The sequence below is a fragment of the Triturus cristatus genome, chromosome 3_2 (assembly GCF_964204655.1).
Source record: "Triturus cristatus chromosome 3_2, aTriCri1.1, whole genome shotgun sequence".
Lineage (NCBI taxonomy): Eukaryota > Metazoa > Chordata > Amphibia > Caudata > Salamandridae > Triturus > Triturus cristatus.
Genome location: NC_140584.1, coordinates 162,264,375 through 162,280,716, shown reverse-complemented (window position 1 = coordinate 162,280,716; position 16,342 = coordinate 162,264,375). Strand labels below are relative to the sequence as shown.

The window sequence follows — 16,342 nt, the reverse complement described above, 5'->3', positions numbered from 1 at the left end:
GGGGGCAGAGCGTTCCGGGTTCGGGATAAGCGGGCACACCCAAAAATATACAAACAAGTCCATTCACGCAACAAACAGGCAACGCAGAGGTTTCATCCAAATTTAACAAAACAATGAAGCAGATCAGACTTCCTGTGGGGACAAACTGCGTCAGTAAAGCCGTGAGTTTCCTGAACTTTTTGCAGACAGGACCCGTGCAGCGCCCAGACATAAACACAGGGACTGTGGGCGCTTTATCTCTCCCGCTCAGTACAGTGAGCTGTACCAATTAAAGCGAACCGGAACGGCTTACCTTCCTTGGCTTTTTTCCTTCTTGCCAAAGTTCCTCCGAGTTTCCCCAGGAACGAGTCATCTTTCTTTTTTGATGGAGGCGATTTAGGAGTCGGGGACTTGGGCGTGGAGGGGGATTTTTGCGGGGACGTTGCCATGCCGCGGCGGTAGTAGTTCTGGGGGTTGACGAGTGCAGTGGGACCTCCCGCCCGGTGGGATGATCGCAGAGTCAGATTTGTGAGCCCTGCTCTGTTAAAAGGGCTGTTACCTTTCCAGCGGAAGCGGAATCATTTCAGGCATTCCAGGCAGCTCCCCCTCCCTCCGCCCATCCCGCGAGGCTCCAGTCCAGGGAAGCGGCTCTGCAGACGGTGCACAGCAGCAGTAACCTGGAAGCAGAATCCGTTCTGACGCTGGCCAGGCCTCCTCGGCGGCCTGGCCTCGCTGACACGCTGGCTGCCCAGGGACTGGTGGTTCGACCACTCAAACCAGGTGGGAGAGGAGAGTTCCGCAGTTCTGCCAAATGTACTTCAGTTTTCATGTCCTCTCTCGGCTAAGAATGCCGTTCCTCAAACTCCAGATTTACAAATGTCTCTCCTACACACCGAGTCTCTCTATTTTCAATTGTAGCTTACAGTCTGTATGAAAATATGAGTCCTCTGGGTCCACGCCGGGGTTAAGAAGCGCCATATAAGTGATACATGCAGAGTCGGTGCTTTTTCAAGCATTGAAGCCCTCTTCGGGGCTCGCAAGAGTAAAGGAAACCCGTCATATAAATACTGATACAATCAGTGTTTTAAAGATTTAAAAGGGCAGTACTCTCCGGCACTGAGCACCTGCATTGAGCACCTGCACGTCTTCAAGGTGAAAGGGAGGGTACCTGCACTTCTCAGTGCCGCAGGAGGAATCGGAAACGCGCCAAAGCCATTTTATCTAAGGGTCGAAGGCTCAAGGGAGGCCCTGCGGGCACATGCTACACAGAGTAGCAAGCAAGCAATCAATAATAAATCTTGGGTTTTGCAAGCGCTTAACACCAGGGAGGGCAACTGCAGGCTGTAAACCCCTGAAAGTGCGACGCGAGCAGAAGGTCCTCGTAGTAGGTACAGATCGGAATCCTAATTGAGCACGATCACGTTCAGGCAGGAATTGCCCTGGACACCACCGCCTTTCTCCGAGGCTAAGCAGAAATGCCTCGGAGAAAGGCAGCGGCGTTTCCGGATTCGGGGGCGTGTTTTTCTGTTCTCTCCTCTTGCCATTGGCTCGAGGAGATAATTAGAAAAGTTGCAAAAAACACGCCCCCGAATCCGAAAAGGACGGGGCCTGTTCGGAGTGACGGACCTCTTCTCCAATGGCTGGCCAGCATTCAAGAGGCCAGCCAATGGAGAAGAGGGGCGGGTTCAAGCCCCTCTTCTCCAAGTCATTATATCTCGCGAGCGAGACTGCGCAAGCGCAGCCTTCGCTAGCCGAGACCTAATAACAGCTAATCTTATCTATGAAGTTTAGAAAGCTTCTAAGGGGAAATATGCGAGCCATTTCCTGACACCAGATTCAATCTCCCAAAAATGAGACTGCTCAACTGCAGGTGGAAATCTTCTGACTGCACGAAGTACCGGTGCGGCATCGGAGCATGTACAGAACCAACACAAATGCCCAGCGTCACCTTTCTATGTTTAAAACAATCACATATAACTCAGGGTGCCCTGTGGTATATTAGACTCGTAAAAACTGCGTTACGCCTGTGAAATTCCCAAATTTCATGTCTCCGAATTTTGAGAGTACAAAACTTTAAACAATTTTTGGGCTGAGGACGTATTTCAGCAGTAAAATTCTCACATGGTACTGTTTAATGCAGAAAATGTCTAGTGGGTGAGAGAGAAGAGTACGAGCAGAAAAGATTTTGCGGGAGAATGGTTCCAGCATAAACAAGAATTTGCAATGCAATAGATCTCGCATTTACACGAGTTTAAGCTACTTGCATGGTAAATGACAAAGCCTTTTATTTCTGTTTTGGTTTTAAAAAAATAAAAATAAAAGGCATTGTCATTTATAATGCCAATAGCTTAAACTATCGCAAACGCGAGAACTATTGCATTCCAAACGCTTGTTTGGAAAAGCGCCCCATGCCAAGGTTTCCACTTTAATGGCAGCCACGCCCCTTTCTTTAAGACGCGGCTCGTCTAAAGAAAGGTGCGGCCACCATTAAAGTAAAAGCGCAGTATGGTGTGCTTTTTTTCTTTTTTTACAAAAAAGAATTTGTTAAGCAGCATAGTGCGTGCCGGAGTGCAGTGCTGTGCAGGCAGCATTTTGAAAAATAAAGCGCAGCGTCCATGATCGGGCGCCGCACTGTCATGAAAACAGGGTGGGTTTGGGACAGCCTGTCTGCAAAAGCAGCTAGATTAAAGAAATTAAAGAAAATAGTGCACACAGACAGTAGATAAAAACAAACTGTGTAACAATAGAAGTTAAATGACCAGTCCTGATGAGAGGTTAAAAAGGCAGACAAGGCGTTACCTAGGTGGGACGAACAAGGCTATTAACAAATCAGAAGCAACCTTTTAGAAAGGACAGTAACAGGAGCCAATTGAAAAGATGGGCAGAGTGGGCGGAGCTTCAAGTCCATACCCGAATACAGCATGCCTTGCAGAGCAGCCCATACGCTGCCCAGGCTATACCTAAAAATCTTGCGAGAGAAACATTCTCTTCATGAACGCCCCCTTCTCTGGTGACCTTTAAGCATGCACTTCAGTCAAAGTACGCCTTTATCTAGACTGAGGACCCAAGGGCACTGGTCCTAGATAATAGGTATGCTCCTTTTGGCTTTCCACATCTACGTTTGGGTGACATTGAGATCAGTATAGGCACGGTCCTTCTTACTCTTATGGTATTATCCTGCTTCAGCAGAGTATTCTCTCTCCACTCAATATAAGGTTGGACCTTTTTTTAACTTACAGACTTTTCAACGCAAAACTTTTTTGCGTTTGATACACATACTATATGACCACCTTTTATTATGCTTTTGTATCTATGCTTCAATTATGCACTATTTATCCTTCTACAGGTGCCCCTTGTGACTTTATTTATTGCTGGTACCTACTTACGGACTTGTGAATCTAGCTACCTCATTTTGGTAAGCAGTAGCCAATCTATTTCATTATCATTCTACACTTTGTCTCTGTTAAGGTGTTTTTCTGGTCTAGGGACCGCCTCACGAGGACACCATGGTCACATTTCTCTACAAGCGGTCTCTCTTGGGCTGCATTACCCTTTTTTCTCCCTACCTCCACACTTAGCATGGATTTCTCCACTGCCGTTTTGAATTGTTCTGCTCAATGTACCACGTTGAACTCTTACCGTCCTTCATTTGCTTTTTCTATCACTTCTTCCAAATCTTAAAACGTCTTTTTGTTTATTTTGTTTAACTAATAGCTTTTAGTCAAGTGGTTTCCTACCATTTGTTATATTGTATGATATTCACAGCTGTGAAGAAGCCCTTTTGAAGGGTGAAACGCGTTGGCTGTTCTTCAACATGTACATAAAGGACATTTGAATAATGAAAGACTTGCAATCAACATCTGAAGACTATACATTATACTGTGTACACTATAACAAGCTGATTTTGTGTGTTGCCTCTCATCACCCTCTTTTTGATCATGCACTAGTGTTCAATTATCATATGAGGTATCACAATAAGAATTTACAAAGTTTAGTGTCTTTTGTGCAAGGCCTGCAGAATTTAACAAATATAATCATCGTTTTTCACACCTTTAGCATATATGCTTAGCAACAATGCAAACCTGCCATAGAACTGGTTCAGCACCATCATAAGTACCCCATGCAGAATTATGCAATCACCACATGTAACATTTCAAAGTATTTCAAACCACTACAACACACCACATGAGACCTCAACATATGTTCAAAAACCTTACAAACACCCCAAAAGTCACCTCTTTGTACGTTCATAGTCTCACAAACACCCCACATAGCATTTACATTTATGTCTCAATCATTATAAATGCTAGTTGCAACACCTCAGTGGATACTTTTAGAGTCACCAACATCACATGTGACATCAGTGTATTTCAGAACCCTGACACTCCGAGTAACACCTCGGTGTACGTCTACAACTTTTGAAAACATTTTCAGCTCCTTCACAAGCACCACTACGGAGAACCAGATATATATATTCAGAACTGTTGCAAGGACCTCATAGAACCTCAGTGAATGTTTAGAACCATTACAGCATGCAATGCTGTAATGGAGATTCATAATCACCAGAAATGCCACATGGACTGGGACTACTCTGTGTGTCCAGACCATCACAGGTACTCCATGTGGCACTTTATTTAATGATAAGAACCATGATTGATATTACATGTAATACCTCAGTGCATTTTTAGAGGCAATGCAAACAGCTCATATGACATTTCAGTTTATGTTAAGACCATCATACCTATCCCGTGTAACATCTAAATGTATGTTCAGTACCATCGCAGGCTACCATTTTGACACCTTAATGTATGTTCAGAAGAAACATCACAAACATCCCACCTAACAAGTATGTCAGTGTTTCATGCTCCATTCACTCATGAGAATCAGTCCCTGTCCAACACCAGTGGTGAAAAGAGAGGCTTAATGGACTGTATCATAGAGGAAAGGCTTTGTTCCCCTGGGCAAAACTACACATGACACATACCTATTTGCAGACATTTCCAGACAGTGGCCTAAGTCACAGACCTTGGCATGTTTATATACCATGGAGTCTACTCCATCCTCAATCATAGTGTCTCCTCCAAGTACAATTCCTAAAGGAGCAGCAACCTCACACAGAAAGCAAAAAAAGGGGGAACAAATGACCTGGCATTCATGCCACTCAAACTACAGACATCTAACTTTCACAAAATCACGCTTTGCCAATGCCAATTGGTCTGCAATAATCTAACAATGTACACAAACGCAGGCATTCACAAATGCTATTTTGCAATCACAAGTGCAGTTTATTACGTTAGGGCATTTCCAATTGGCTTTGCCTATGCTGGGGGTAAATAGAGATTGTTTTGTGTACCGAATGCATAATGGTGATACCTGAATGTGACAATCAGCATGATGACTAAGTGAACTTTGCAAGTGTAAAATAGTCACTTATGCATTCCATTATTTGCACTTCCTGTGGAGCGATAAATAAAATAGTCACCAGCTTGCAGTGAGAGCGTAATACTCCCTATGGGTAGAATTAAAGATCTCTGTGCGATTATTTTCAATAATTGGTAACAAGAAGTCAAAAAGACATCTTCACTGTCAAGCCAGACCGAAATATACTTGCCAAACATAACATGGTCCAGGTAATGCAGGACTGCGCCGCCTCCAAGCACGCGCTCTTCCCTAAACAGTAATTAGGCTTTCACACTCTGCAGAATCCGGTGCCAATATGCTAAGACAGAGCGGCTGTCATCCAACTGCTGCCTCGGCTGTTCCTGGCAAGAGCAGACTATTGATTTTAAAGGAGGCCAAGAAAAAACAGGAAGAAGATGCATCAGTTGCGTAAATTGCCCTGTAAACATGATGACGGGCGTTGTGCGCATCCCTGCAATGCAGCCCTGGTAGTCAGGCTGGACAGGATGCACAGGAAGTGAGCTCATTCAACTCACCAGATGAGGCATCTCTCAGACCAGAAGCTTCTGGCCCAAACACCCACAGCTCCCAATTGCCGTGAGTCATCTGCAACACCTTCAGCCAATCCTATCTTTCTACCAGCAGCAAGTTGCATTCTGGGACTTGGTAGCTCAGCTGTGAACAGCAAGTATGTGCTTAAAAAAAATAAAGTGGTATTGGCTAATAGGCTAGGCTGGTTGAAGGTCCGAAACGTCACCAGGGGCATGACCACCGGTTATGAAGAGCCAGAAAGGTCTACGAGTGAAAATAGTTAAAAACAATGACTGAAAAACAGACTATAAATATGAACTGCTAAAATATCTCCTACATATAACTATCCCTCGACAAAAAATGTCAACCGATTGTATATTTCTAACTTCGGCAGAACTCACTTCCTGCCACCTTCATAAAGGAGGGCTGGGTCAATTCACTATTTTTGATCCAGCGACAGCTTATATGAGAGCAGAGGCTTGCTAATGGGTCTAGATGCCAGTCAGCACTTTTGTATAGAGATATTGATGTACGACCAACAATTTGAGGGAATATCTTTTTCACTAGATAATTTCACAGTCCATTAGTTGGAAGCCTGTATTCAGATACTACTTTTTAACTACAGATTCACCCCTGGTCTTATTCCTACCGAACCGTTCATGGACTGAAAATGCGTGTACTGTAGAACGCCTCCTTTAATTCTAGAGAGATCACAGGAAGGCACACAACTTATTTGATGCTTCCTGCGACAGCTGAAAAGTTGCATGTTGCCCTGCACAAATAACAGCGCATATAGAAATCGGGCTGGGCAGCTGGTGGCCGCCATTTTCACAGCCTGTGAAATAAGCACTGTCTGTTGTTCTTTATATTGACAGCTTTTTCTACTTGTTTTTATTTGTGGCCCCATTAAGGCAGTCTGATAACCTAGTCCAACGTGCTTCACTAAACTCGAGCCAGTAAAATCTAAACAGTTAGTGATCAATAAATTCTATTGTATTGCACGTATAAGTAACACTTGATACCCCCTAAGTGGGACGCTGAAGTACAAAGCAGCACGCTACTCAATGTATGGTATGTGGTGGAAATGGTTTGCCTTTGTTTTGATCCTGTGTGGGAAGTGTTTCCATCTTGTGCGTGATGACCATTGAGGTGTGGTTATCGTGTTATGGGACACAGCACTTAGCAGTGTGATGGATGAAGAAGTATGAGAGACAGGCACTCAGTTTCTGATTTTCAATAAACTGTCAGCTTTGAACAGCTCTGTATGTCCCTTTATGGTATGTGTTATGTTCCTAGCCCACTTAGCTCCTTACTGCACTGGCATGTCCATTGTGAGACATTTTGTTTGCATTTTATGCTCCTGAAGAGCCATGGGTTAGAGCGAATGGTGGAGGAACTTGGCTGCAATGAACTTTGTTAATATCACTGCATAACTAATTGTCATTGTGAGGTGTCACGGTGTGGTCATAGTCCTCCACTGCAGGTCCCAAGAAAATAAATTCTAACTTAAAGTAATGAGTTGCCAGTGGCATTTGGCAGATCTTTTCAGTTATTTCATGACTGTTCAGTTGGTAAGAGGTTTTTTTTAGCTGTGCACTGGTACAATACTGGGTGATGGGCATTGCCTTTAGCAGTTTTGTCTTGTGTATGGATAAGAGCATCAAGCAGTAAAAGGGAATCATTATACAGCCTGTATGAACTCCAATAGGCTGCCTGAATGCTAAGAATTATATTAGTATAGGTTATATTTTGCATTGCAATTGCATTTGTATAGCACCTACTACTCCATACGAGGCGTTGTAGTGCTATACACCAAGCAGCACACAGCTCAGGAACCCCTGCTTTTTTCTTTTTTATATCGTTGTTGGTGATTGGGTTTAGTATTACACTTTAAGGAAACCATTCCATGCATTTACTCCAACCTTATTTGCATGTGTTACACCAGCGCACACACCACCATTACTTAGGGGGTAAATAAAAATAAAATAAATAAGCCTTCATTATTCCATAAAATCCTATGGAAGAGAATTGCAAAAACAGGAATTCTGTATTTAAAATGTTTGTGCTAGAGATGCTCTTCTCCCTTCCTTGTGATGATCAGGGTGGGATGAAGGAGAACATAGTTTGATTCAATAAATGTGTGTAAAGTAATGCTTCTCAGGACATGCAGCACTAGGGTCATATCAATGCCATACCTTGACTTGCTATAAGGTAGGAATATATATGCATTAACAACCATGTCAGTCATTTTATGTTATTTAAGACGTTTACATATAAATACCAGCAAAATAATCAACAAATGATGAAAAGACAGTAGTACTCAAAAAGGCAAATTGCAAAAGCGATAAATCACTTAACAAAAAAACACCAATAATAGTTGTGGAAAATGGCAAAAAGTTATATTCCCAAAGCTAGTGCCTGCACACTGTGGTGAAGTATCTTGAGAAGGGCTACTCAAGGGCTGTTAATTGTAATTTAAGTTTCTCACATTCACACTGCTTGACAGATTTTCAATATTTGACTGAAAACAATTTATTGTTTAGGTTTTATTCATAAAAGCCCACGCTGCACTTTCGATCGAACAATTTAAGTTCTGCTAAATAAAAAAAGTCAAAGACAACTTTATTCGGTTTCACAAGTAGAAAACCATAAAAGTTTCACAGCATCCGAATCTCATTTAAAACATGATACAATAAAATTACATACAGTTCATATTAGTAAAAGGGGAAAAAAGATGGCCCCATAAGTGTAACTCATATACTAAACATTAAAACAGAGTGCATTCTGTCGAGTGAGGATGCTAAATTTCCAGACAAGCCCTGGTTCTCACCGTAGATTTCAAGTAACCCACGAGGAAAAAGATACAGTCTGCCTTCAACAATTGCAGATACAGAAGCACTGGACGAACCTGGTTAAAATTCAACTTCTTTAAAAGGGGGAATAAAAAATATCTCTGGGGTACCTCGTAACATTCACAAAATAACAAAGTGTAGCAGATTCTGTGGAGACACCGTTGCAGCCACAGGGTGCTAACACCTGTCCTCTACTGCAACCTTTTGGAACAGCGAGTAACAAATGGAAAAGATCCAGGCGAAACCTGGACAATAAAAACCGCTCCTATGTAGACAATGACCCCAGGAGATAAGGCTCTGTGGATGGGTTTGTTTTTAGCACAAGGATTTTGCCAACACTAGGTTTTCGCATTTCTAGCTCGTCTCTTTCTATCTTCCTTAGACTGCTAAAAGCTTTCTTGACAAACTCCACATTCTTTTGTACAATAGAAGCAGGCTTTGAGAAAAGTTCATGGCGCCACAACTCTTCAAAGCAACCTTTAATATATTTCAGCGTTGGTATATGGGACATGTGATCAAGGCTCATACAATCGGTTATAATCTGCTGGCTGAGGGCTAAATCCTTATTCAGCCAACACTTGAGCCAGAACACTAAGGGGCGCAAATCCAAGGTGTCACTTAGAAAAGGCACCCCCAATTCCTCATGAACCACCAAGTTCGATAAACCGCTTGGCACGCCCAGCAGGCACTTTAAAAAAGTATTCTCAACCACCTGCAATGCATCTGTGGTGATGTGCCCCCAAATTTCACTACCATAGCAAGCTGTTGCTACACTTTTGACCTGATCAACTTTCAACATGGCTGCAATTGGGCGCTTGCCCATCTTTGCCGCAAAGTTGAAAATAGCAGCATTTACCCTTGTAAACTCCCCCTTTTTCTTCTGAATAAGAGGCCCCCACTTCAAACGGTCATCCACTAAAACTCCCAAGTATGAAAAGACAGTCTTCAGAGGGACCTTCTCTGGATCTACTGTGAAGAGATACTTTTTCTTGGGCTGCGTCCCTACCTGCAATATATAGGATTTTGCGTTGTTTATTGCTAAATCTCGGGCCCCCATAACATTTAAGAAGGTGTCAAGCAGGGATTGAAGTCCCCTAGCGGTTCTGGCTGTAAGGACCGCATCGCCCTACATACGGGAAATCTGCCCCTGTGTTGGCCAAGGCTCTGTCCAGATTGTTTATATAGAGGTTGAACAGAAAAGGGGCCAAGATGCAGCCCTGCCGTACCCCTCTCACGATTTTGAAGTCCCTGGAGACACAAAGATCCTGAGCGTATCAGACATTCGCCTTGGTGGCCCTGTGCAGATCCTCTAGGAAGCTGACTATGTTGGCCTCCACCCCCATGGCCCTCATGGACTGCCACATCTTGATCCGGTTGACACAGTCAAACGAGGATGAAAGGTCCATGAAGGACAGGTAGATCGTACCCGGACAGGCAATCGTGTACTTACCAAGGATCATATAAAGATTGAGGCATTGGGCCACAGTAGACCGCCCAGGGTGAAACCCGTATTGAATTTCAGAAATTATCTTGTGCTCCTCTGCCCAGGAAGATAATCTTTCTAATATCACCCCTCCCACAACCTTTACCACTGAGTCAAGAAGGGAGATCGGCCCGGCCTATAGCAAAAAGTGCTATTGCGGTCCCCCTTCTTAAACACCGGCACAATAGCTGAAGTGGCCCAGGAGTCAGGGCAGCCATCCCTGGCTGCAACATTAAGCACAGCACAAGAACCAGTGTCCAAAAAAGTGGATCCGATTTAAAGAGCTCCGGTGGGATGCCGTCCGGGCCTGGTGCCTTATTACATGTCAGGCCGGCAATCCCAATTTCAACCTCTTTCTGCTTGATAACCACAGCGGCAGTGTTAATGACCCCATCTGTCTGTTGAGATTGATCCGTAGGGCCCTTAAACATAGATTGAAAATGGGACACCCAGTGATGTGGGAGCCTAAGTCACCACTTGTATCTTTCTCAAACAGCGGTCTGTTGACGATACCCCAGAACCTCGAACTGTTCCTTAGAGTGCTCGTCTCTAACAGCTCCCTCCAAGCCTCCTCCGTCAAGGCACCCTTGTGTATGGCCAGAACCGGTTTATATGCGTTATGACAGGCACGTATCTGTAGTGGGTTTCCCGGATTAACATTCAAAGCCTCCTTCAGCATCCGCGCCGCCTGAGAACAGGATGAGTCAAACCATCTGGGATTTGGAGTAACTACCCTACGTGCAGGTGCACTTAAGAGTTCCCCTACCTTAATGGTGATAACATTAAAGGCACTAAGGACATCCCTCGATGAGGTACCCGGCGAGACACAGAGTGCTAGTTCCGCAGCACAAGAGTCTCTTACCACACCATAAAAGACATCAGGGGAGACCTGTGACCATTTAAGACGGCGCCTACCGTCCGTTGGTCTTAGTGTGCCCAGTATCACCACCCTGGATATTTTAGATAAAAGTGGGCCACTCAGTTGCACGCAGAGAGGATTATGGTCACTGTAAACACTTTCCATAATAGTAAACCCACAAAATAAAGACTGGTGGGTAGAAGAAATTAAAATATAATCAATAAAAGATTCACTACCTCTCCCTTTAAAAGAAGGAACAAGGGTTTTACTGTGTGGGGCAGAGAGAGACATTAATGACATTAGATCAAATTCGTTGAGTAGATTATTCAAAACTTCCCCCTGTGTAGAATGCTCGAAGTGAAACTCCCGCATTCTGGGGCAACCCAGATGAGCCATACTTGGGTACCTTGGATCTCCACAAGGGTAGATGTTAAAATCGCCCAGCACCATTAGGTTATGTGATAAAAAACCACAAGACTACCTTATGTAGAAACCCAGCTGGGTGATGTTACATTCCCCCAGGGTACTTGTCGTCGCGTTGTAAAAGTTAATCAGGCCCATACTAGTAGTCCCCATCTTCAATACAATGGCTTGAAGACCCAATCTTGGAGATGGGAGGACCTGAATCAGGCAGTCCACTGCCAAAGATAGATAAATAACCAGACCACCCTTAGCTCTGCCACAAGCCGACGGGGAAGCTGGGACGAAGAAGGCCTTAAATCCCTCCAAAAATAAGTTATAGTTCACCAACCATGTCTCCTGGAAACAAATCGCAGAGAATTGCTTGACGAATTGCTGCCAAGTGGGATCCTGGAACTTATCTACCAGGCCTGCAATGTTCCACGACAAAACATTGTTGTTAGATAACCGGGGGACCATCACACTTTGCGCAATTGGAGGGTGAGCCTTCTACTGGGACTTTATCTCTATGGCGGGCTTTACAGGATTATGCACTCCTCCAACCTTGATAGTGTAGAGAATCTGTTAGATAACTCTTGGGGAGAGGCAGAGTAGTGCCAAACTGACTGGTTTAGACTGCGTTCTGCTTGTGGGCACTATTGATATTTTACCGCAGAAGGTTTTTGAATCCACCTATCTCGAGAAGCATCCATATTGCTAGTCCCTGGAATATACCTTTGTGTATCTGCTTTGTAAAAAAAAACTAACAGTAGTGCCTGTACTACAGACCCATGATTTGATGTGACAGAATAAAAGTCCCTGGACAGAATTCTTTCTGCTAAAGATGATCTACTAAAATTCACAATAACACAGTCACCCCCTCCAGATTTCCACGAGCTACCTATCCAGCCAACTCGACGCACCATGATAATGTTTCGTTCCGCCCTTAAACTCACAGTGGTATTATTAGATAACCAGTGAAGTATTTTGTTTTTAAGCTGGTTAAAATCCACATTAATACCCGGTGGGAGCGGTGGCACGTTCTCCAGGATCACTACGTAGGGCGCAGATTCTGGTGGCAGATGAATAACTGGTAAGCGCTGAGATTCTTCCACTAGCTGCCCCTGCGGGCCCGCTAACCGATCACCGGTAGATTATGGATCCAACCCATGCTGATGTACAGACAAAACCCTACTGGATACCTGACTTTCACTTGGACCAATCTGCCTCCCCCTGTGCTGCATGAATCGTCAGACACTGGGTACGTGGCTGTTCCCTGTTAGTAATCTGTAGGCGTGTAGATAAACCTGTATCGATTACAGTGCTGGTTCCTAAATTATCACTAGGCACTCCTGAGAGAGCAAATTCATCAGGCCGATTACGCAGTGCTAGACATTTCTCGATCAAGGTTAACCTCTCAAGGATGGGACCCAGATTAGTGTCCAGCAGGCTAGTCAGTATACCTTGGAAGGCTTCCGTTACCACCGAGGGATCTATATTCGCAGCTACCGGCACAGATGCCATGGGCTTGGTAACTGGCTTAGTGACTGGATTAGATTTGGGTTTCTTAGCTTTGCCCCCAATGGTTTCAAGTTTCCTTTTGGTGCCCCCACTGGTCCTAGGAGTCCCCTTTGCGGACAGTTGGGGGCACTCCCTACAAGGAGCTAGATGTGTATCTGCATGTTTTTTTATAGAGTTACCATCTTTCCCTTGTAAAGAGTGAGGAACACTACTCTCTCTGTTTTCTATTATAATAACGGGAGAAAGAGGCCAGTACGTGGCCTTAGGAGGGGCTTCCTGGAAGGAAAGTAACCCAACATTGGCCTGAGACCCGTCACGCGACCCTGAACAGATGGATAAGTTTAGGGGTTCAGGGATAGCCTCGGCCAAGAGTGCACTAGGGCCGACTGATGTTGGGTACATGCTACTAGATGGCGACCTAGAAAGACGTCTATTCACTACTTCGATCTTCTTGTCAATTACAGCTGCCGCCCTCAGCAGAAAAGAATCCATAGTCGTAATAGTAGGATTAGAGCTAACCTTTGCCCCTGCTAAGGCCGTTAGTATCTTCCGTCTCCCATAACCTCTTTTTTTTTTTTTTTAATTAATATTGTGCCAATACGAGATCACAAATAAATACAGGCAAAGAAAACAAATATGTAACCCCGTATGTGGGGATGCTCATAGTGTTAGTCCAGAGTTACCACCACAGTCCCCGCCGAGAGTCTGTATATGTCTATATAAGTATGGTTCTGGCTAAAGTGATATGCTACACAGCACAATAGACAATTCTACCTCCTTCAATGACCAAAAGTCCTGATTGTCTGGGTGGCTACGGCGGTAGATACTGAGAACCAGCGATACAGCCAAGAGGGGTGGGCCAGCCCAGCCTCGACCAGTCACGGATGGGCGCAGGCAGGCACAGGCGGGCACAGGCGGGTATAGACGGGGCCGGGCGGGCCCAGGCTTTGCCAGGGCACACTCACGAGTGTCCCGGGCTGCAGGAGCCCGGTCCGCGCTTAAGAGCGCCTCTGCCCTGGTCACGTGAGCGGCTCCTGCCGCAATGCAGTGTGGACCTCAGTCCCTGTTGCCTCTTCCTTGCCGCCAAACACAGACAGAAACTGCCAAAGTCAATAGAGTACAAGAGTGTCACACGTTCTACAAAAATATCATTGGAACAGCAAACAATCCCCCATAACAGTTGCAGGGTGGGTTGGTATCTCACCCACGGTCTCGGATTTCATGCGCAAGAAATTCATAGTAAAACAAGGATAAACAAACCTTCCATGTTAAGACTCGTTTGCACTAATTGCACAGAAGCAAGCAATCGTTTAACAGGTCCTAAGAAACCCTAGACGCAATCACGTTCCCTTTTAATTGCCCATTCCTAACAAACACAGATGTCACACTGTCTCCAACTTTACTCTCATCTACTCAATATTTATGTTCCATGGAGCCTGCTTCTGGTCTTTCTCATGTAGTTTACTCTTTTTCCCTAAAAGCAGCTTTCGACCCATCATTAAGTTTTACATATTTTGTTAAAGTTGCTGTCCCTGGTTCACTTATATTGTTTACAGGCATTCTGCGGATGAAACATGCTGCCTCTATCTTCTCAGAGCCCTTTCAAATCCCATGAATGAATGCATTCTAGCGCACACTGTGGGTTGAAACACTTCCACACACTTGAGCAATAGTTCTCAAAAATGGGGTACGTACGAATATTGAAAAGCAGCCCTAACAAAAAGTATAAGAACTGGACCACAAAATAGATAGCAAACCTGGCAAGCAATGCTAGTTCTGTGTCACTTGCTGTACAGAGAGCCCCTTTAAGATGGGTAGACACTTTGAGGATAACTTGGGAAGTAACGAGAAAAAAAAGTTGCTTATATGAATGCGGTAATATTAACAACATACGACATTGCTCATAAGTGCTCCTACTAACTGGTTGATGTCATGGAAACTACGAGGAGAAGTGGTTATATAATGTCACATTAAAATGACAATGATGTGGTGAAGTATTAGTGAGATCCGGCTGAATGCGGAGCAACTCGGCTTAGAAGTGCTGGCAAAGCTGGAGACCCACCAAAAACGCAGCGGCGAAGCTCAGAAATGGTGAAATCGATTAAAACGTAACAACCCTGACGAAAAGTGCTGGTGTGGGTCTCTCACAAAGTTACGATCTGTACCAGTAAGTACTGGCAAAGTTCCATTAGACGTGTAGTAACCCTGCCGAGAAGCGCTAATTAAGTACTATAATTACACTAGCTGAGAAGTGGCATTAAACTCCTATAACTCCGTCAGTTTAGTCCCGAAGTCCCATCAACGTTGGGGTAGGCAGACCTGCCAATAAGGGCCATCCCACTGCCCAAGAGACTCACCCAGTAACAGCAGCAGAAGCCTCCCGAGCCCCATCCCCTCCTCAGCTCCAGCTCGGGACAGCTCTCTCTAATGTTGATAGGAGCAGTCGTAAATTAATGAAGGTTCAGGTGATACCGGAAATGACGTAGGTGATACAGGAAGTGGAGTAGAATTGAGATTCCAGAAACACAGTAAATGAGCGGTTCAGTGAAAGGGTAGAGCGGGTATGATAAGTAAGGCACCACAATACCGCTCCTGAAAAAGATGCAAACTATGCGATACAGGTAGGTAATCACAGTGAGCAAACCAAATCGACTATACTAAAATTAAGCCAGAGCAGGTAATACCGCAAAAGCTCAATCCGCCCATCTCAAAAAGTTGTTCCAACAGGTATGAAAAGAAGCCCAACTTCCTGTCGATAATCGTTCGAAAGTAGCTAAGCACACACACTGATGTAGATTGGCAACAAAATGACGAAAGTGACGGGGGTGGGGGGGGGGGGGAGTTGTTTAAGAAACTTGAAACAAAAATAATTAAAAATGCAAAAATAACTTTTCCATTCATTTACCGCGGGATTTCACAAAGCACCTGCTGCAGATATTTCCGTTTAAATTGCAGCGCGTTAATTACGGTTCCAGCAAAATAGGTCTGTGGCCATGGTTAATTATGTTTTTGCAAACGGATTGGCCAGTCGTTCCATTTTGAGCGGGGTTGTACCGCTGTATGCGCCCTTGGTCTGTACCAGTGCCACACAGAGGTAGTGCGGAACTTCAGATGTCTCGCTTTTTGCTCGTTCCTAGACAAACAGAAGAGGCCCAGAGAGGCCCCCGCCCCCCCGTCGTGTGTGGCAATAATAATAGTGCTCCTGTTGCAAATATGTCCGAGTCCTCGTGTGCTACTATTTTAATAGATAAAGGTGCTGAGGTTAGACAACATGACTAGGGAGTCAAAGAGAAAATAGATGGGTCAAGTAAATAGGCA

At 44.6% G+C, this 16,342-nt stretch overlaps 1 protein-coding gene across 4 annotated transcripts in view; it reads right to left on the bottom strand.

Moving 5' to 3' along the window:
- Nucleotides 1-15,773, bottom strand: part of MPZL3 (myelin protein zero like 3) — a 47,677-nt gene extending 31,904 nt beyond the window's left edge. The window contains exon 1 of one of the 4 annotated variants that reach the window (XM_085647413.1): nucleotides 15,382-15,773. In XM_085647413.1, coding sequence (XP_085503539.1) covers nucleotides 15,382-15,415 — 34 coding nt within the window. In that variant the 5' untranslated portion in view covers nucleotides 15,416-15,773. Of the gene's footprint in view, nucleotides 1-13,798; nucleotides 14,043-15,381 lie in introns of those variants that run through there. The other 3 variants (XM_085647415.1, XM_085647414.1, XM_085647416.1) reach the window with 3 other exon arrangements.
- Nucleotides 15,774-16,342: the final 569 nt, after the last annotated feature.